Source organism: Chelonia mydas, chromosome 14 (assembly GCF_015237465.2).
Source record: "Chelonia mydas isolate rCheMyd1 chromosome 14, rCheMyd1.pri.v2, whole genome shotgun sequence".
Taxonomy (NCBI): domain Eukaryota; kingdom Metazoa; phylum Chordata; order Testudines; family Cheloniidae; genus Chelonia; species Chelonia mydas.
Genome location: NC_051254.2, coordinates 639,379 through 660,296, shown reverse-complemented (window position 1 = coordinate 660,296; position 20,918 = coordinate 639,379). Strand labels below are relative to the sequence as shown.

Here is a 20,918-nt window from a genome sequence, read left to right as displayed (position 1 = left end):
GGGGGACCCAGGCCAGAGCCCCTCAGGTCCAGACAGACGCAGGGCGGGCCTGGCCCAGAGCCCCTCGGGTCCGGACAGACGCAGGGAGAGCCTGGCCCAGAGCCCCTCGGGTCCGGACGGACGCAGGGCGGGCCTGGCCCGGAGCCCCTCGGGTCCGGACGGACGCAGGGCGGGCCTGGCCCGGAGCCCCTCGGGTCCGGACGGACGCAGGGCGGGCCTGGCCCGGAGCCCCTCGGGTCCGGACGGACGCAGGGCGGGCCTGGCCCGGAGCCCCTCGGGTCCGGACGGACGCAGGGCGGGCCTGGCCCGGAGCCCCTCCGGTCCGGACGGACGCAGGGCGGGCCTGGCCCGGAGCCCCTCCGGTCCGGACGGACGCAGGGCGGGCCTGGCCCGGAGCCCCTCGGGTCCGGACGGACTGGCTCAGAGCCCCTCAGGTCTGGACGGACGCAGGGAGAGCCTCGCTCAGAGCCCCTCAGGTCTGGACAGACTGGCTCAGAGCCCCTCAGGTCTGGACGGACATAGGGCGGGCCTGGCTCAGAGCCCCTCAGGTCTGGACGGACGTAGGGCGGGCCTGGCTCAGAGCCCCTCAGGTCTGGACGGACGTAGGGCGGGCCTGGCTCAGAGCCCCTCAGGTCTGGACGGACGCAGGGAGAGCCTGGCTCAGAGCCCCTCAGGTCTGGACAGACTGGCTTAGAGCCCCTCAGGTCTGGACGGACGTAGGGCGGGCCTGGCTCAGAGCCCCTCAGGTCTGGACGGATGTCAGGAGAGCCTGGCTCAGAGCCCTTCAGGTCTGGACAGAGATAGGGAGGGCCTAGCTCAGAGCACCCCGGGTCTAGATTGACAGTTGAACACAGATATGGGGATGATACTGTAATATATGCCAGGGACAAGGTCAGCCATTAGGCAGACCCAGGATCAGGTGAGCGTAAACATAGGGTGGCTACAAACTGTCAGAGCAGCAGATCAGCCTCTTACTATGACAAGGGGAAGGGCCCATAGCAGGACTCATGTCATCTCATATATGGGCACTGGGGAATTCGTTGTGATTAGCCAGTTTTGAAAGGATGTTGTTGCCACCCTGTTTGGACATTACTTTTCTTGGGAGCACTTCGGCAACTTTGGTTGGCAGGGAGCTGGTGCCAGAAGCATCGTCAGTGCATATAGCAGTATCATCACCATGGATACCCCCATCACCTGCTGAAATCCAGGGATTTACTATACCAATAAGGCGGCTTTTATCTGATCCTGAAAGTTGTTCTGACCACGCCAGATCAGGAGAAGGAACCTGCTACTCATCCACCCAGGTCCTGTCACTTATATGCAGTGCCCTCTATATCAGTGAGTCTCAAACTTTTGTACTTGTGACCCCTTTCACATACCAAGCTTCCGAGTGCGACCCCCCCATTATAAATTAAAAACACTTTTTAATATATTTAACACCATTATAAATGCTGGAGGCAAAGCGGGGTTTGGGGTGGAGGCTGACAGCTCGCGATCCTGCATGTAATGACCTCATGACCCCCTGAGAGGTCCCAACCCCCAGTTTGAGAACCCTTGCTCTATATGCTTGAGAGACCCTCTCTGTGTTTATGTAAAATAGAACTTGCAATGCTGACATTAACATGATTTATATTTAACAGGAATAGACTGGCAAGGGGCAAATCTGATGAGGCACCAGATTAGAGAATGCAGCCCACAGCATTGATGAGACAAAGAGCTAGGTAAGTTTACGAAATACAATTAGACATGTATATGACTAAGTATAACACCTGTAGTGAGCCCAGTTGGAATGTCACAATATTATTATTTGTTACATGTATTGCAGCATTGCGCTGGGTGCTCTACTAGCATATAGGAAGAGGTAAATTGGTCTCACAGCATAGGTGGGTCTTGAGGGATTTGAAGAAGGTAGGGGTCGTGTCCTTATGGATCAGTTCAGGGAGGCCATTACACATATAAGTATCTCACAACTGAGGATGACAATACAGTGGCTTTCAAACCCCACGCACCATGGAATGAGTTGATCACCAGCTTGGTTAGGGTCAAGAGAAGAAGAACCTCCCCACACCCCTGACACCCCCCAAAAAAGGATAGTATTGTATATTTGGGTCATCATAAAAGGCTTGTGCCTTTTTTTGAAGCATCCAACATTGGCCACTGTCAGAGGCAGGATATCAGATTGAACTATGTGGATTATATAAAATACAATGAGTTTTGCATTCTTAACCAATTACCCCTTGTAAAGCTCAGCTGACTGCAGCTTCCATTTGCCTTCCCACTTACCCACACACACAGTTCTTGAGCCTCCTGCTGTCCATCCCTCAGGGGAAAGAGTTGGGAGGGGAAGGGATTCTGTATTGGCCTGGAGGTGAGTAGCATGGTGCTTCAAGTTGGTAAGTGAAAATGGAATAAACATTCTCTGAAATGGAAGAGTGTTTGGTCCGTAACATCACCTTGAGCTCACTTGGATGAAGAGGACCATCGAGATTAAGCTGTTTTTGTATTTGCTCATGTAGACTGGCAAATCTGGACAATTGCCAGATTGTGGAAATCAAGTCCTGTTAATTACAGCATTTCATAAAACTGCATGAATACTGTACCTCTTGGTCCTGGACTCTATCACTTCCTGGCCTGTGACTAGATTGTGCATGTATTGAAATAGGAGGGAAGTGTAGGGGCGGGTGTGATGTTCCCTTCTGGTGTTATCTGGACTGGTGCTCTGCTAGGTTACTCCAGTCCTTGACTCTGGGAGCCAGTCTTACCCTGCTCTGCTGTAAGAACCCCCACTCCTGGGCTGTTAATGCACAGCCTCTAGCAAGTAAGCTGCTCCTTCGATTGTGCAACCGAATGACACTAGCCAATATCTCTGGTCCCAGACACAACCCTAGGAACTTCCGTCTTGCAGTGTCCATTTATGCCCACTGGACACTGCAAGCTTATATGAGTTAGTCAATTTAACAAAGAAATTGATATGTACTGGGCTTGTAATCCCAAGGGGAGTCTCTGACACGCTTCAAACCAAACGCACTGCTTCAGGTAGAATAAACAAACATTTATTAATTATAAAGACAGATTTTAAGTGAATATAAGTCAACACATAAGTCAGATTTGGTCAAATGAAATAAAAGCAAAACACATTCTAAGCTGATCTTAACACTTTCAATGCCCTTACAAATTTATATGCTTCTCAGCACAGGCTGGCTGGTTGCTCTTCAGCCAGGCTCTCCCCTTTGATCAGCACTTCAGTCACTTGGTGTGGTGTCTGTAGATGTGGTGGAAGAGAGTGGAAGAGCATGGCAAAGTCTCTCCCTTTTATCATGTCCTTTCTTCCCTCTTGGCTTTGCCCACCCCCTTCAGAGTCAGGTGAGCATTAACTCATTGTTGTGCCAAGCTGACCAATGGAAGTGGGGGTGACTCACTTGAGAGTCCAACAGATCCTTTTGTTGTTGCCTAGGCCAGCATCCTTTGTTCCTGTGAGGTTGGGCTGGGTTTGTCCCATACATGTCCTGATGAGGTGTGAACTGCCCCTCTGCTTCTGGAGAGTTTTTGTCTGGGCTTGCTTTAAGCCATGAGGATACATTTTCAGCCTCATAACTATATACATGAAATTATAACCTATAACATTACTATACCATTACTGTAACAATTACTATAACATCACTATGACAACAATGCTCAGTACATCATGAGCCTTCCGAAGACAGCCGACATGACAAACTTTGCATTAAATACCACACAATCATATTATAAGGATGAACATGGGGGTGTTAGGTGTTCTCCCGAAGTACAGAGTGTCACAGTGGGATCTGGATTTTATTTCACAGAAACAAAGGATCAGATTTTCAAAAGAACTCAGCACCCATAGAGGCACCCAGATAATGTGAGCTCTTTTAAAAGTCTCCCCCTTAAATTTGCCTCATCTCTGGGAGTTTCTTCAGGATGAATAGAAAACAGCTGTGGAGATTTGCAGTTACTCAGCACAGGGCTGAAAACAGCTAGGAATGTCTCAGCACACTGTGTTAGTTTTCTGAGTTGGGCAGAGGCAATTTAGGAGTCAGCCTGCCATGTGTTCATTCTCCACATTCTGGGAATATTTTAATCTAGTGGAATCTTTTTACTCAACTGTCAGTTCGTTAGAATGTGGCTGCATGTGGAAAGGTGAGACCTATATAAGGGAAACAGAGATGAAGGAAGTGCATGTGTTGTAAAACCTGTTAACTCTTTGTACAAACCATCCTGCCTGTCAGTCCTATGAAACATGTTTTATCCAACACAATTTCAGGAAAGAATTTTGAGAGAAAAATCATGTTTTTAACCCTAATTTGGCTTATCTGTTTGTAAAATATGTACTATATGTGTCTGTAAAAGCTTCTACTCTCCAATTCTTAATTAATCTGCTATTGCTAATTCTTTTATTTTAAATTAATCTTTATTGTGTTGATGCCTGGTTGCTCCTCTTCTTTCAATGTGAAGTGTTCGGGTGATGTTTATAGTTGATTCTGAAAATGCCCTGGCTCAATGTATGGTGTTTCTGATGTCACTATTATTTTGGTGCCATGCTCTATTTTGGCACTTTCATGCTAGTTCTTTCTTCATTAATGGGTGCTTTCCTCTTTGTGTTGGTGCTTCTACTTGCCAGTGCAGTGCTGCTCTGGCCCCAGAATTGTTCTCAGCACACCCGTGCCTGAGATATGGCCTTTTGGTGCCACAGACTTTATTAGGCAGCTCTAAGACTATTCAGCATCCCAGTGCCTGCTCCACAATTTCAGTGTCAAATTACTTAGTAGTGTACCTTGGTACCTCTTTTGGTGCTTGTTTCTCTATCGCTCCAACTCTTCTCTCAACAGACCAGTTTTTCTTCTCTTACCTTGGTATGTATAGCGTCTAAAATAGAAGGAAGGCTACTCAACCCCTCTGAACTCTGTCAGTTCCCCTGAACATCATTGGAGACTAACCATGTTTATTCCCTCATATGCCTTGGAGTCAAGTGTTATGCATAGAGGAGCCAGATACATCAACAGGTTCCACCTGAGCACTGCAGAAAGATGGCGATTGCCTCCAAGCCCTGCTTGGGGCTCTTGAAGTCAACTCCTGTAAGTCTGGCCCAAATATGCCATGGAATGCTTTGGCAGGGGGAGGGGGAGAGCTTGAGTCAGCCAGTACAATTGAGATTTGGACTCTGTCAATGCTGCCCATGTTTGTGCCGACCCATCCTTCTAGTAAGATCAGCGGGGCAACTTCACCATTGAAAATGAGGGCTGTGGCAAGTGACAGCTTCTCAGCACAATTGAGGCCATCCCTGGAAGTCAGTGGCACTGATCTCAGATTCATTTGAGGAAGAGTGTAGGATATAGGCCTACACAGGGCCTCAGTGAACTGTTTTTTAAAATTGTTTGTATATTAGCATGAGGAATAGATCCAAAGCATGTGACCAAAAAGAATGAAATCATGAGATAGAAGAGTTGTTCGTGTTAAACTTGTAGAGATTCTTGAAATACCAGTGTTATCTTATTTAAGGTTTGGGTTGAGGTAATGAGAATAAAGAAAACATAGTTAACTGGGCACCGGGTGCCGTAAATAATTGCTTATACAGTATATGGTTTGTTTAAAAAGAAATGCTTAGTCCAGTGGTTGGGGAAAAAAATATGGCAAAATTAGATAAGAAGGCCTTGAAAAGGGGGCCTGCCATTAATATTATCTGAACTGGGCAAAAGGACAGCATGCACAGTAGGGATGTAAATATCGTTTTAAAAAGTACCCATTTAAACTATTAAAATTTTGTCGGTCAAATGTTTGTTAGCATGACGGGGGTCGGGACAGACACATGGTGGGGCTAGGGGTCTGGGGCTGCTGCACGGCAGAGGTCTGGGGTCAGGGCTGCCGCTCAGCTCCACACAGCAGGGGTCCAGGGTCAAGGCTGCACATCTGTTTTAAACATTAACTGCAATATATTAATGGTAAGACTAATTCTTATCGGTTACCATTTAATATTTTACATCTCTAGTGCGCAGCCCTAAAACTGCCTCCTCTGGTTTTGGCTAAGGTCTGATAACCATCACTTGTTTATTATAGTGTATAAAAAGACAAATTGTTTAGGGATATAAGGAATGGTGTCCCTGGCCTCTGTTTATCAGGGAGTGGAGATGGATGGCAGAGGAGACATCACTTGATCATTACCTGTTAGGTTCACTCCCTCTGGGGCACCTGGCATTGGCCACTGTCAGCAGACAGGATACTGGGCTGGATGGACCTTTGGTCTGACCCAGTGTGGCCATTCTTATGTTCTTATATTTCTTATTCTTTGTCAGAGCTTTTCCTTACTCCTCTGGAGTCTCACCATGAAGAGATGGTATTTCTTGAGCTTGATTCTGTTGTGAGTATTTGGTATGCTTGTAATTGTATTGTTGGTAAGATATCGAATATGGGTGTATTTGTTTGTATTGCTTTTTTGGACATGACCAACATTGATAGGCGCCAACTTCTCATGGCGCTGGTGGGTGCCCATGCCCCCCCGCCCGCCTTCCAACCCCTTCCCCCAAAGTCCCCGCCCCAACTCCTCCCCCTCCCTGCCCCTATTGGAAACAGCTGTTTCGTGGCAGCAAGCGCTGGGAGGGAGGGGGAAAAAGTGGGCATGCAGTGCGCTCACTGAGGAGGCAGAGGCGGAGCAGAGGCGCAGGTGAACTGGGGTGGAGGGGCGGGGAGCTGCAGGTGGGTGCAGAGCACTCACCAATTTTTCCCCATGGGTGCTCCAGCCCCGGAGCACCCATGGAGTTGGCGCCTCTGCCAACATCAAGTGGCCTTTGGACTAATAAAGAAATTCTTGTGTGGAAACTGAGTCATGGTAAACCTTAATAAACGTACTAGAGAAATTTTTTCCACTACTGAGCCTCTGCACAAAAGACCAAGGCAGGAGAAAAAGAGAGAGCCTACGGGCATGTCTACACTTGCCCTTTAAAGCGCAAAAAGTTGCTTTGTTTTGCGAAAAACGCTGGAGCGTCTACACTTGCCAATTACTTTTTCCGCAAACAGAAAACCACCTCCACAAGAGGCGTACAGTTCTTACCAGTGATACTTTTGTGGTGATGTTCAAGTGAAGACTCATCCTTCCTGTTTACACAGCTTTTAGCCTCCAGCGGATATCCCATAGTGCCTAGTTGACCACTCTGGCCAGCAGCTCTGCTGCTCCAGTGGCACAGCCAGGTGGAGAAAACAGGGGGAGTGGAGATAAAAAAAAGGCACCACCCCCTAGTACTCACTCGGCGGCGCTCCGGGTCTTCAGCAGCACTTCGGCATCGGGTCCTTCGCTCTGGTCTTCGGCACTGAAGGACCCTCCCCCCACCACTGCAATGCCGCCGAAGACCGGAGCAAGTGAAGGACCTGACACCGAAGGGCTGCTGAAGACCCGGAGCACCGCCGGGTGAGTAAAAATTTTAAAGGCGTCAAGTAATTTAAAAAGGCGCCACTTCTGCTCGGTGGGGGAGCAGCTGCTGTCCCGCTCCCCCCTAGCTACGCTACTGCGCTGCTCCGACGCCAGGTAAACCGATGTCTGCTCCTCCCCCTGCAAAGCCTCGGCAGTGTTCCATCTCTCTCTCATACACAGACTTACTTTCCTCTTTCATGGGGTTTCGTTTTTATTGTTTCTTAACTTATAATAAAACATAAACCTGAGCTCAATCTTTCTCCTGAGTTTGGATGCTCCTCAGGATTTGCTTTGCAGGGTCTCAGTCAGAGTCCCTCCTTTCTTCAGACAGCCACTGAAACCTTAGCATATCCCTGGTCAGGAGCCAATAGGACCTGTTTGGTCTGCCCGCAAGGATGTGTCAGAAGAAATAATTGCATTTCTGTACAGGGTCCTAACACCTGACATCGGGGGAACGATCAGAAGAGTCAAAAATGATTTGAAATCTGGGAAGAACCTGCCTTGCAGTAAGAGACTAAAGAAGATCATTTTACTTAGTTTATCCAAGAGGAGGTTAAGAAGTGACTTAATTATGATCTGTAAGTACCTAATCAGGGAAAAGTCTTTACTTCAAGACTATGTGTCTTTCTAAAATATGTGCTGTAGGTCAGCTAGAAGTTATAAGTTGGATGAAGGAATTATTGGGTGCAAGTGTAAGGCCTCTGTTCAAACAGGGGTGTAGTTCTTATTTTTTTTAAGTGCAGGCACTCTGCTGCTCCCATGGACGTGACCCCCTCTTGCCAGCTTCTCGCAGCATGTTCCTGTATAAAGTGGCCTCCAAGCAGTATGACCTTGCATGTATAGTGTGTGCAAGGTCCAAAGTGCAGGGATACTGTTTCACATGTTCCCACCCCAAGCCTGTTACATGGGACATCAGAGGAGATGATCATAGATGTGCAGGACTGGAAGGAACCTTGAGAGGTCTTCTAGTCCAGACCTCTGCACTCAAGGCTGGTATTGTCTAGACCATCCCTGACAGGCATTTGTCTAACCTGCTCTTAAAAATCTTCAATAATGGAGATTCCATAACCTTGCTACGCAATTTATTCCAGTGCTTAACTACCCTGACCGTTAGGAAGTTTTTCCCAGTGTCCAACCTAAACTGCCCTTTTTGCAATTTAAGCCCATTGCTTCTTGTCCTATCTTCAGAGGTTGAAGAGAACAGTTTTTCTCCCTCCTCCTTGTAACAACCTTTTATGTACTGGAAAACTGTTATGTCCCCCCCCTCAGTCTTCTCTTCTCCAGACTAACAAACCCACTTTTTAAATCTTCCTTCATAGGTCATGCTTCTAGCTCTTTTTTTTTTTGCTGTTCTCTGGACTTTGTCCATATCTTTCCTGAAACGTGGCACCCAGAACTGGACACAATACTCCAGTTGAGGCCTAATCAGCATGGAGTAAAATGGAAGATTTACTTCGTGTCTGTATCTTGCTTACAACATTCCTGCTAATGCATCCCAGAATGATGTTTGCTTTTTTTGCAATAGTGTTACATGGTTGACTCATATTTAGCTTGTGATCCACTATGACCCCCAGATCCCTTTCTGCAGTACTCCTTCCTAGGCAGTCATTTCCAGTTTTTTATGTGTGCAACTGATTGTTCCTTCCTAAGTGGAGTACTTTGCATTTGTCCTTATTGAATTTCATCCTGTTTACTTCAGACCATTTCTCCAGTTTGTCTAGATCATTTTGAATTTTAATCCTGTCCTCCAAGCACTTGCAACCCCTCCCAGCTTGGTGTCATCTTCAAACTTTATAAATGTTCGCTGTATGCCATTATCTAAACCAGCGGTTCTCAAACTTCATTGCACCGCAACCCCATTCTGACAACAAAAATTACTATACGACCCCAGGAGGAGAGACCAAAGCCAGAGCTCACCCAAGCCCCCCCATGGGTGGGGGTAAAGCCTGATTCACACTGTCTTGAGATCGGGGGGGCCAAAGCTGAAGCCCAAAGGCTTCAGCCCCAGGCAGGGGCCCTGTAACCTGAGCTCCACCACTGAGGCTTCGACTTCGACCCCAGGCAGTGGGGCTCGGGCTTCAGCCTTGGCCCCAGGCAGTGGGGTTCAGGCTTTGGCTTTGGGCCCCAGCAAGTCTAAGAGCGCCCTGGTGACCCCATTAAAATGGGGTCCCGACCCACAGTTTGAGAACCGCTGATCTAAATCATCGATTAAGATATTGAACAGAACGGGACCCAGAACTGATCCCTGCGAGATCCCACTTGATATGCCCTTCCAGCTTGACTGTGAACCGCACATAACTACTCTCTGGGAACTGTTTTCCAACCAGTTATGTACCCACATTACAGTAACTCCATCTTGGTTGTATTTCCCTAGTTTGTTTATGAGAAGGTCATGCGAGACAGTATCAAAAGCCTTACTAAAGTCAAGATATACCACATCCAGTGCTTCCTCCCTATCCACAAGGTTTGTTACCCTGTCATAATGGTCCTGTCTGGCTTTAAAAATATATGAATCTATAAGAGCTCTGGATCTCTCTAAAGGGTCCTAAAACCCATTACACTGCCCAAATAAAACACAGGAGAAACATCAGGTTATTTCTTTTAGGTCAGTAAGGAGTAAGTGCAGTTTTTCTGCTACTCCCTCTTACTCTTCTTCTTCTTAACAAATTAAAGAGTCTTTGGACCAAATTCTGTTATGGCAGAATAGATGAAGCTCCACAAGGACTGAATTTGATCCCTGGTGTTTTCAATTTAGCTTTGGATGGAACTGTATAGAAATTGCCATAGTGGATCAGACCTGCAGCCCATCTAGTCCAGCATTCCATCCCTGACAGTGGCAACAAAAGATGCTTTAGAGCAGTGGTTCTCAAACTTATTTGATCATGCCCCCGCTTCTTTGTGTCCATAGTAGTTTATGTAATACATATATCCTTGCCAGGCAGGTATATATACCAATTAAAGAAGAAGGAAAAAAAAGCAATTTTCACTAAATATTAAAAACAGCAAGGCATTGATTCAAACAGAACCAACAGTGCATTGTCATAAGAGCAAAAGCAAAACTGCGATTGTGGTCGATGCTTAGAATTAACTGTGCGCACTGCGTCGTAGCAAACGGATTAACATACAGATGGCAACAATTTTGTATAATGCTATGCAAGCTTAACAGAAATCTGTCAAAATACACAGCACCATCTGGAGTCAACTGCACAGTGCTATCTGAGGATCTGTTATGTCTGGAGAAATCAACTTTGCTAATTATTTATTGGTGTGGGTAAAATATGCCCAGTAAAGTTTGTTTTTTTTCCCTAAAGCTTCTCATGCCCTCACAGAATATATTTTGCACACACACACCTCTCCAGTGAGGCCTTCCCCACAGTTTTGAGAACCTCTGTTTTAGAAGAAGGTGCAAGAATTAGGTAAGAATATCTCACATTAGGCAGATGTGAGGCCATTATACAGGAACATGCTGTGAGGGGCTTGCAGGGTAGGGTCACATCATTGGGGGTGGAGTACCTGCACTTAAAAAAATCAGAACTACACCCCTGTTTAAAGAGAGGCCTTACAATTATATTTAGAGATTGTTTCAAACCCTGAAGGGTGAAAGTTAATATCTCTGCCAAAATGTGTTACAGTTAATAACTGTATCAGAGGGGTAGCCCTGTTAGTCTGGATCTGTAAAAGCGGCAAAGAGTACTGTAGCATCTTATAGACTAACAGACGTATTGGAGCATAAACTTTTGTGGGTGAATACCCACTTCGTCAGATGCATGTAGTGGAAATTTCCAGAGGCAGGTATAAATATGCAAGCAAGAATCAGGCTAGGGATAACGAGGTTAGTTCAATCAGGGAGGATGAGGCCCTCTTCTAGCAGTTGAGGTGTTAATAACTGAATATTCTCATCAATATAAATGTCCAGTTTCTGTATGGATTCTCCCCCTCCTCTCCTACATGGATGCCTCTAATTATTTTTGTTCCCCTTTTCTGGCTGGCAGATGAGGCAGCTAAATCTAAATGTACTGTCCCTGGTGAGGATTCCCCTTAGATTAATCAAATGGGTGTCATGGGTTCCAGATTAGTCTCCTTTCTTGTCAAGGCTACGGGGCTACTTGCACCTCCTTCCCTTTCCTAGTGTCTCTGAGTGCACACCATCAGGCATTAGGGCTTTTGCTCATACCTGTCTTGCGGTAAGACAGGTATTATAGGAGACTAAGGGGTAATTTCACAATTCTCCCACAATTGGACTGAGGTCTGGGCACAATGGCATTATGGGGGGAGGGGATAAAGTGGGGCCCAGGCTGAGCCATATCTCCTCTCCCACTCCTCCTTGCCCCAGCATACCCTGGAACCAGAACTGTGCAGGGGTGACCCCCCCACTTCACTCTGGAGGCACTAGCATCCAGGTGGTGCATCCCTGTCTCTATGTTGCCTTGGTAGAAAACTGGAGAGAGGAGCCAGCTGGAGACACCAGCTGGTAGGAGCAGAAGCAGCCAAAGCTGGGACTTCTGTACATTGAGAGAACTTTCTACAGTTTTGACTAGACATGTGCTAAAAGTCTTCTGCCCAGCATTGCAACACACCACCTCAGAAACCCTACACAGAAAAATACATTAGCATCCAGATCCACATTCACCACCAAGCATACTCACATCAATCACGCTTCTTCTTAACATCTTATTTGCTCTTTTGATGGCCACAGCTGCGCAGACATTGTCACCGATCAGTGCACAATACCTAGATTGTTCCTAAGACGTGACCTTATTTAGGCCCCAGCACTGTGTCTGAGTTGAAGTTGCAACTTTCTGTGTCTATACAAGACACTGAATTTCACCTGCTTTCCTGCTGCTCAGATACCTCATTCTGCTGGACCTTTCTGCAGTTCCTTACTGTCCTTAGGCCATATCTACACTGCCAAGTTTTGTCAGCGTATCTATATCAGTCAGTGGTGTGAAAACATGGAGTCCATAGTGGACATAGTGATCCTAGCAAAACCCCCAATGTAGACACAGCTATGCTGACAGAACAGAGCTTTTATTAGCACAGCTAATATTCAGGAAGGTGGTGTTACTGTGCAGACAGAAAAACTTCTGTCAGCATACACTGTCTACACTAGGGGGCTCTGCCAATATACAGTGGCTATACTGGCAAAACATTTGTAGTGTAGACAAGACTTTAGTCTCCTATAATACACATCATTTTGTATCATTGGCAGATTTTTCCAAGTCCCAGGTAATTAGTTCAGAGTGGTACAGAATCCTCAGAGCAAAAAGACAAACAACAAAAATACAGCCAACCAAAGAAATTTAACCAGGGAAGGAGACTCCAGTCAGCCATAGCTGCTGACTCTGTGGGCGCTCCACGGCTGGAGCGCCCACAGAAAAAAAAATAGTGGGTGCTCAGCATCCACTGGCAGCCCCACAGATCAGCTCCTCTCCACCCCCAGCACCTCCTGCCGGCCGCTGATCAGCAGCATTCAGGAAGCTAGGAAGAAGAAGCAGGGGCAGGAAGAAGTGAGGGAGGGGGTGGAGCAGGCAGGAAGAGGCAGGATGGAGGTGGGAAGAGGTGGAATGGGGGCAGGGCCTGGGGTGGAGCAGGGGTCGAGTACCCCCCGTAACTGGGGAAGTCAGCGCTGTGACGTTCCCTTCTGGTGTTATCTGGACCAGTGATCTGCTAGGCCATTCCAATCCTTGATTCTGGGAGCCAGCCTGACCTTGCTCTGCTGTGAGAACCCCCACTCCTGGGCTGTTCACACACAGCCTCTGGCATGTAAGCTGCTCCCAGCTACTTGCAAGCGAATGATGCTAGTCAATATCTTTGGTCCCAGACACAACCCTGGGAATTTCTGTCTTGCAGTGTCCAGTTATGCCTGCTTGACACTGCAAGCTTATATAAATTCATCAGTTTAACAAAGAAATTGATATGTACCAGGCTTGTTCTCCCAAGGGGAGTCTCTGACACTGCAAACCAAATGCGCTGTTTAAGGTAGAATAAACGAACAGATTTATTAACTATAAAGGTAGATTTAAGTGATTATAAGTCAAAGCATAACAAGTCAGATTTGGTCAAATGAAATAAAAGCAAAACACATTCTAAGCTGATCTTAACACTTTCAGTGTCCTTAAAAACTTAGATGCTTCTCACCACAGGCTGGTTGGTTACTTTTCAGTCAGGCTCTCCTCTTTGATCAGCATTTCAGTTGCTTGGTGGTGGTGTCTGTAGATGTAGGTGGAAGAGAGAGAGCATGGCAAAATATCTCTCCCTTTTATCATGTCCTTTCTTTCCTCTTGGCTTTGCCCCCCTCCTTCAGAGTCAGGTGAACATTACCTCATCACAGTCCCAAACTGCCCAAAGGAAGGGGGTGACTCCCTCGAGGGTCTAACAGATTCTTTTGTTGCTGCCTAAGCCAGTGTCCATTGTTCCTGTGAGGCTGGGCTGGGTTTGTCTCATCCTTGCCCTGAGGAGGTGTGAACTGCCTCTCTGTTCTTGGAGAGTTTTTGCGTGGGCTTGCTTTAAGCCATGAGGATACATTTTCAGCCTCATAACTATATACGTGAAATTATAACCTGTAACCTTACTATAACATTACGGTAACAATTACTATAACATCACTATAACAACCATGCTCAGTGCATTATGGGCCTTCCGAAGACACCCAACATGACAAACTTTGAATTGGATACCACACAGTCATTTTATAAACATGAACATGGGGGTGAAGGGTGTTCCCCCGAGGTACAGAGTGTCACAGGTGCCTCTGCACTCAGGCCTCACTGCACACAGCACTTAGTGATGTCATCTCCAGCAATAAACAGCGCCTGCTTGCTGGACACCTGTTACTGGTGACCAACTCCCTGGGCTCCTGCCAGGCCTTTTATATCCACTGCAGATTCCTCAAAGACATGTTGTCTTAAAGAGACAGTCCCTTTTTCACTTGCACTTTTTACAAAGCAAGCCAATAATTCCTGTAGAGAGTTCCACACCTTTCCCAGCATGTGGGCCAAGTCCATCCAATAAACAACAACAAAAGAAACATACTTAAATACTTTCAGTAAAACCTAGACTAGATGGGGTGTGGACAACTTTTTTTTATTTGGTGGGTGATAGAGTTAAAAATATAATACCAATTGAATATTTCTTTGAATAGTTTTGTACCATGACTACTTTTGTCCACTTTTAATTAAGTGAGATAAATGCACTTCCACATTTGACGTTTTATTCATGCAATCCATAAAACACCCCTAGTTATCTGGTACTGTCACACTACATAGTTTTGGTCTCTTTCTATTACTACTGTCCCATTGAGCTGGCTGGCTCCATGTAGCTGGGTGCCTTCCGATAGAGCCACTCATTCTCTTTTAGAGCTCCTGTCCAAGATGGGAATCTGTGCAGGAGGAAAATCCCCTGGAAGGCTTTTGTCTATTGCTCCCTAGTGTGGTGAAAACCCTTTTGGGAAAGGTCTTTCATGCATTTTCTTGTTTGACTGTGGGAGCAGCTCTCTGTCTTGGGCTTGATAAAGCTTGTCCCTGGGGTTCGTAGCCAAAATGGTTGCTTCTAACCTGGAGAGAGAGCAGCAGAATCACCCAACATCTCCCATATAGTTTTTCTTTAGCTGCCCAAACTCCATGATATACATTGAGACACTGTGAAATGGTTCCTTCCTTCCAGATTGCACCTTCTTCTGAGAGAGAGAACACAGCTGGGATCTTTAGAGACCCTGGTACAGAACATGGTGCTCAGTGGACTTGACTATTAGATTTTGTACATCCACCCTAAGTTATGTTAGCGCACACTTTATACATTACAATATAAACCATAGGCTGTGCTTTTTTGGGAGCGGGGGGAAGGTATGCATAGAAATCTGTGTTGGGGGGGAAATAGAAGAGGAGTGTCTGCTGGTGTATTTTTGGTGGGAAAGGTAACGTTGGGGAGTCTGTATCTGGGGAGGGGAAGGTGGGCGTGTATGGATCTGCATTGTAAGGTTACCCTGTGACTTTATTTCCAGTTAAACACAGTTACTTTTGACAATGTGTCATTTTTATTTGTGGCTTCTAATCTGACCTCCTATTAGATTCACACACATTCTGCACAAGTATCTGAATAAAAACAAACTGCTTTGGTTTCTTGCTGGACTGGGAATTCCTTTGGATGAAGAGCAGTTTCCATTGGGTGTAACCCTGAAATCCTGAGCCATGCTATAGGAGACCAGAGAGGGTGTTTGGTGGAGATGCAAGGATACTATCCAGTTTGCTATGCTATTCCTTTCCCCTATACAGAAGGGATGAAGCAAATGTTGAAGGGTAAGAAAGGTTGTTGTCTTCTTTCCAGACTCATCTGCTGTCCACCCATTACATCTTGTTCATTTACTGGTCCAGTCTTAACCTTGAAGTTTGTTACATTTATTGGTATGTCTGGCTCAGCAGCTACTTTCTGTAACCCCTGTCTCCAACAACTCTGTTGTTGCTTGAGCCCTGATGGCTTTGCAGGGGCAGCATTGGAATTTAAGGGTGTGAGACAAAGCGGATGCGTTGAGAGTATGCCAAGTCCACAATGTAAAGCACCAGGTTCACATAAGTAAATATAGCAATCACCAGTTGGCTGTCCCAGGGGCATTTGCCCTGGGAGCACTGGTAGGGGCGCCATGGGGACCCATACTTACTATCAAAGCAGAATACTGGCCAGATCACTGCTGCACTCACATACATGAGGACAGCCATGAATGTGTAAATGACCACAAAGCGCTCAAAGGGGCACCGCAGCATTGCTGTCCTTCCCGTGACATTGAAGGCCACTACCACCACTGTCACCACAAAGCAGAAGCCATAGACAGCCACACACCATTGGGTAGCCACATAATTGGTGTACTGACTGTCATTTACCAGTGCCCCAAAGATGATGCAGGCCACAAAGGCCTGGACAATTTTCAAGAGGCCAGATACTGTGGCCATGTAGTTGGTCACCTGTCCTGGCTTGGCTCTGGTTAGAAACACCTCCACAGCATAAGCAATGAACATGAGCCCTGCAAAGACACTGGCTGCTATGCGGAAATCTCTCACCTTGCAACTGATGGAATAACAGCCAAACTGGGCAAAATAGAGCGGGTAGATCACAGCCGCAGTGATGGACATGAGTGTGGCCAGCATGGCAAAAGCAGCTGTGAAATTTCCCCAGGAGATGCTCAGGCAGCTGTGGAGACGAGTGAACTCACAGGTTATTATAAAGATGGTGACAGCAAAACAGAAACACCAGACGAACATGCAGAAGGTGCCATAGGCTGCACTGAATCCCCCCTGATGGGCCACCAGGCTGAACGTAGTACATCCAAACGCCACTTGCAACAAACGGGCTATTCCCACCGGGGATGCCACTGCTGCTGTGTTCAAATACGGCCCTCCTGAGCTCTCCATCATCTGATCAGAGCAGGTAACAAGGCAGTTGGAGACCCCAAATCTTCCTTTCAGGTTAGCTCAGTTCTCTATCCCTCTGCCAGAATCTTCGCTGAGCGTGTATTTCTGGCAGCCTCTCAGAATAGCTTCATTTTCCTGTAGTAAGATTATTGACTAGTTCTGTTTTCAGGCTGAAGATATCAGAGAGCTATGAAGATCAGCTAACCCAGCGGTACCAGGCAGGATCTGTGAAGATTCTCTTACTCTGTCTTTTCACTGTCTCTTCTTTCAGTCTCTAGCATGATCGCTTTCTCCTTGGTGGTTGACATTTTATTCCGTTTTAGCTCTGCAGCTGTAGTGCTCTGCTTTAGTGCTGTAGGGACGCAGCAGTATAAATAGTTGGCTATATTAATAGTCCTGGAATGGAATGAACTCTGTCCCCTGAAACTATGATGAGCTGGTGTTAGTTACACTCAAACTGTGGACTCCATCAGGGGTTCCTGATTAACAGCCTGCATTTCCTCTACCGCCTGTTTTGTCATTTAAGCACTGACCGTCTGTCAGCATTCCCAGACCCTGCGGAGGTCTCAGATCCTCTTGGGGAGAGTGCTCAGATCCTACCACACCACAGAACCTGGAATTTGGTGTTGCAGATTCAATGGCACCAGATGGGTAATGGATCTGGTGGGATCACAGAAGCTGTGGGAGGGAGGGGTGTGTGGACCCAATGGCACAACAGAGACTAATTAATTTTGCTTCATTTGATATTGGGCACTAGAGTAGTTTGGCAAATGGCCAATGCTATTGTGGTGGGTCCCATGCTTTTCCTTGGTGTGGTGGGTCAGGGTGCTGCCCCTGCCTCTGTTCTTGAGCTCCACTAGTACCCTGGACGGGAAGAAAAGGGGAGCAGGGAAGGGACCCAGGTCCACCTCCTACTCCGGTCTCAGCCCCTTCAGTTTCGCAGACTTCTTACCCTCTTTCCTGTTGGGCAGGGTTTCTCTTGGTCCTCTGTGCTGGGGAAGTCCCTCTGCCCTGCTTGGGCAGGGTCTGCGTGCCCCAGTACTTTGATCCTCTGGTCAACACCAGTCATCTCCAAACTACAGTCAGCTCTCCTTCCCTTCTCCTGTCTGACTGAACCAGGGGGGGTTTATTAGGTCTCTGGCAGAGTCTCAATTGGTTCCAGGTGCTCTAAGTAACCTGTAGTCGCCTCTCCGTAGTCCACAGGGAATAAGGCTCTGATCATCCTGGGGCTTCTATACCTCCCACTGAGCAGTCTCCTTCTGTATCACAGTAGTTAGGTGTAGGCCAGGGTCCTGAGGGGCAGCCTCCTGGGGCTGAGATAAATGTTTCCATTGCTATTATGATCTGATTCTGTTCTGTGCTTGGCTCCAGCAGCTCTCTTATCTCTGGAACATTATATTCAATGGCTCCTACCAGCACATGCAGGTCTTTGACCCCTAGGATGGGGTTCACTGATCACTGGGATGCTGAATCTAGTGTGCCCTCTTGGCTTGGGATGGAGGTTTTCTGATCTGTGGAATTTCATGCCCGGTTCTTGTCTCACTGAAGTTTTGTTTGTGCACTGGATGTAAGGGAGTGGAGGAATATGTATTTTATTTACTTCCTTAAAGTGAAACAGGTGGTAGATAAGCTGCATTTTTAGTCTTAGCCCAGAAAAGCAGAAAGGGTTAACCCTACAGCAATATGGGGGTATAAGGTATTGCTGTTGTTTTGTCCTGGACACCAGTGTCAGCCTTTAGTATGGGAACACCTTTAGAAATGGGTTGGCTGCTCTCTCTCTTGCTGTGTCCTGTCCTGCTCCTTCCTTTCTCTCTTACTTTAACAGTAAAGTGCAGGTTCCTAGAGCTTTGGGTGACAGGAAGGACTGCAATTGGCAAAATAGGACTAACTTTTGTTCTCCTACCTTTGCAGACTCCCCTTGTCTTAGCTATTGACCAGGTGCTTGAAGTGCCCACAGTAATTATGGTAATATTCTTATCCCCTATTCTCAAAGGCTCAGAACTTTCCAAAAAAGTCATTTTGGCATGTTTTTCCCCAGGGTTGGTCTTTACCCGAAGGTGGATTATATTTTATGTATTGTAATTTTTGAAAATTTTAAAACCCCTTCAGCAATTTCAGAGTGATGGAAGAGAGATAAAAATATACAAAAAGTCCTCACCCAACTTTTTTAGACCCTGCCACAGCCAAAAAATGAATAGCTGGAAAGTGAAGCTTGGCCTGGACATAGTCCTCAGTAAGAGCTAGCATGTACTGAACATGCTCTAAATAGGTATGCACAACTAGGCCCTGGTTTGCAATTGGATCTATGCAAGTGGGTCTTTGTGTGTGTATGAAGCTCCATGAACTTCAGAGGGACTCTGTTCACTTGCAAGAGTCCATCTGACTAAGGTTTAGGGTTCTAGTCAGTAAAAATGCACTGACTGGTTGAAAGAACTTACAAGCTGTCCTGATGAAGCCTGTGAACTCCCAAAATATAACTCTTGTAGAGCAGGAGTTCCCACATTTTATCATGACAACAGAGTGGCCTATGACCATCTATGAAGCCCTGACTTCTTGGAATGCAGCCTAAACTACCATCAGATAAAGTCATATAGAAAGGTGAGAGATGCTGAGATTGTCTCTTACTAGGTGTCTGTGCAGAGCCAATTCTGATTGGGCCCTTTTTACTTTAGGCACTACAGCAGTATAAATAAATAATAAGAATGATTTTTTTCTTTGAGAGGCTCCCTAATTCCTTTCTCTCCTATAAAGATTTCCCTGAGTCCTTTCTCTGGACTCCAGTCTTGTGTCCTATAATTCAGATTTTTTTATACCATTGATCACAACATTCTTTAAATTTCACTGGAGCAGATTGTCATTCTTCCTGGCTGTTCATTTTCTGTTTTTTTTTCTTTTCAGCCCATTGGACTATGCTTTGTTTGGTAGACTCATGGCTGATAGGTCTCCAGGTTCCATCTGTGGGGTGAAGCCCAACACTGGAGTCATGCCCCTCCTGAGTACTGGTTAGTCACTTGTCTCGTATACTGGTGCCATTGAGTGGTTACTCAAGTTTTGTATGGCATGAGTCCAGAGAAAGCACTCTATTTCATCTCTTCTTGTTTTCAAGAGTTCTTGATGTTATTCATTGGATGGGGTGCTTCTGAAGCCAGTTCTATACATTTATTTTGGTTCCAGACATGTATGTTGTGTGTCATTGTTATTCTGTGAGAATCACATTTCTTACATTAGAAAGGTTTTGTGTTTCCCTGCATAGAATTTTTCAAAACTGTTCAGAGCACCTCTTGTTTTGTTACACTTATATTTCTAATTACCTTGTCTGTATTTCTGGCTCCAGCTGTCTCTCTGAGCTGGCATTTAGTGTAAGTAGAGTGGGGACAGAGACTACTCTTCTTTTGAAGATCAGGGGACACCTGTGTTTCACAGGAGAGAGAGCTCAGGGCCAGGAGAAGCAAAGATGACTTTGAGCCAATTTTCATTGCCTGAACTCTTGGGTTGGCTGGGGACAAGTGCAGTCCCCACAGCTATTCAAATTTATGGGTGCCCTATGCAGTCTGCATTGAAGCCCAGAATCTTCGTAGCACTCAACACCCTGGATACTCCCTCCCCAGGACATCTCCCCATACACATTATGCTATGGGATCAGAGTAGGGTGGCTGGATGCTGCTCTTGTGCCAGAGAAATTCTTCCCCAGCCTGTTGCGATTTCTTTAAATCCCTTCTGTGCAGCATATAGGGGGCCAGAACTGGCCCTTGAGCTTATACACTTTCTCATTGTGAAACTGGTAGACATGGCTGATTTCTAACAGGAGTAGGAGTAGGCAGGATATTTTACCTCTGAATTTGGCACTAGTGTGACCACTGCTGGAATACTGTGTCCAGTCCTGGTGTCTACTGTTCGAGGAGGATGTTGATAAATTGGAGAGAGCGTTCAGAGAAGAGCCACAAGAATGATTAAAGGATTAGAAAACATGCCTTATAGCGGTAGACCCAAGGACTGTAATTGGAGTTATCTTAACAGAGAGAGAGTTAAGGGATGACTTGATTACAGTCTGTAACTACCAATATTTAATAATGGGCTCTTCAGTCCCCCAGAGAAAG

The 20,918-nt window shown here is 46.3% G+C and overlaps 1 protein-coding gene and 1 long non-coding RNA gene across 2 annotated transcripts; one reads left to right on the top strand and one right to left on the bottom strand.

The window, feature by feature from the left end:
• Nucleotides 1-116: 116 nt before the first annotated feature.
• LOC122462834 lies at nt 117-20,893 on the top strand. The gene is made up of 4 exons (XR_006285668.1): nt 117-674; nt 705-1,338; nt 1,641-1,721; nt 19,720-20,893. It is a non-coding gene; the product is annotated as an uncharacterized LOC122462834 (long non-coding RNA).
• Nucleotides 14,659-17,277, bottom strand: MYADML2 (myeloid associated differentiation marker like 2). Its single transcript, XM_007063381.3, has one exon. It carries the CDS (start codon nt 16,822-16,824, stop codon nt 15,916-15,918), a length of 909 nt encoding a protein of 302 aa, XP_007063443.2. The 5' UTR covers nt 16,825-17,277; the 3' UTR covers nt 14,659-15,915.
• Nucleotides 20,894-20,918: the final 25 nt, after the last annotated feature.

Bases quoted from the DNA above. Each gene is read 5' to 3' on its own strand.
- MYADML2 (XM_007063381.3), bottom strand. From the start codon at position 16,824: ATGATGGAGAGCTCAGGAGGGCCGTATTTGAACACAGCAGCAGTGGCA.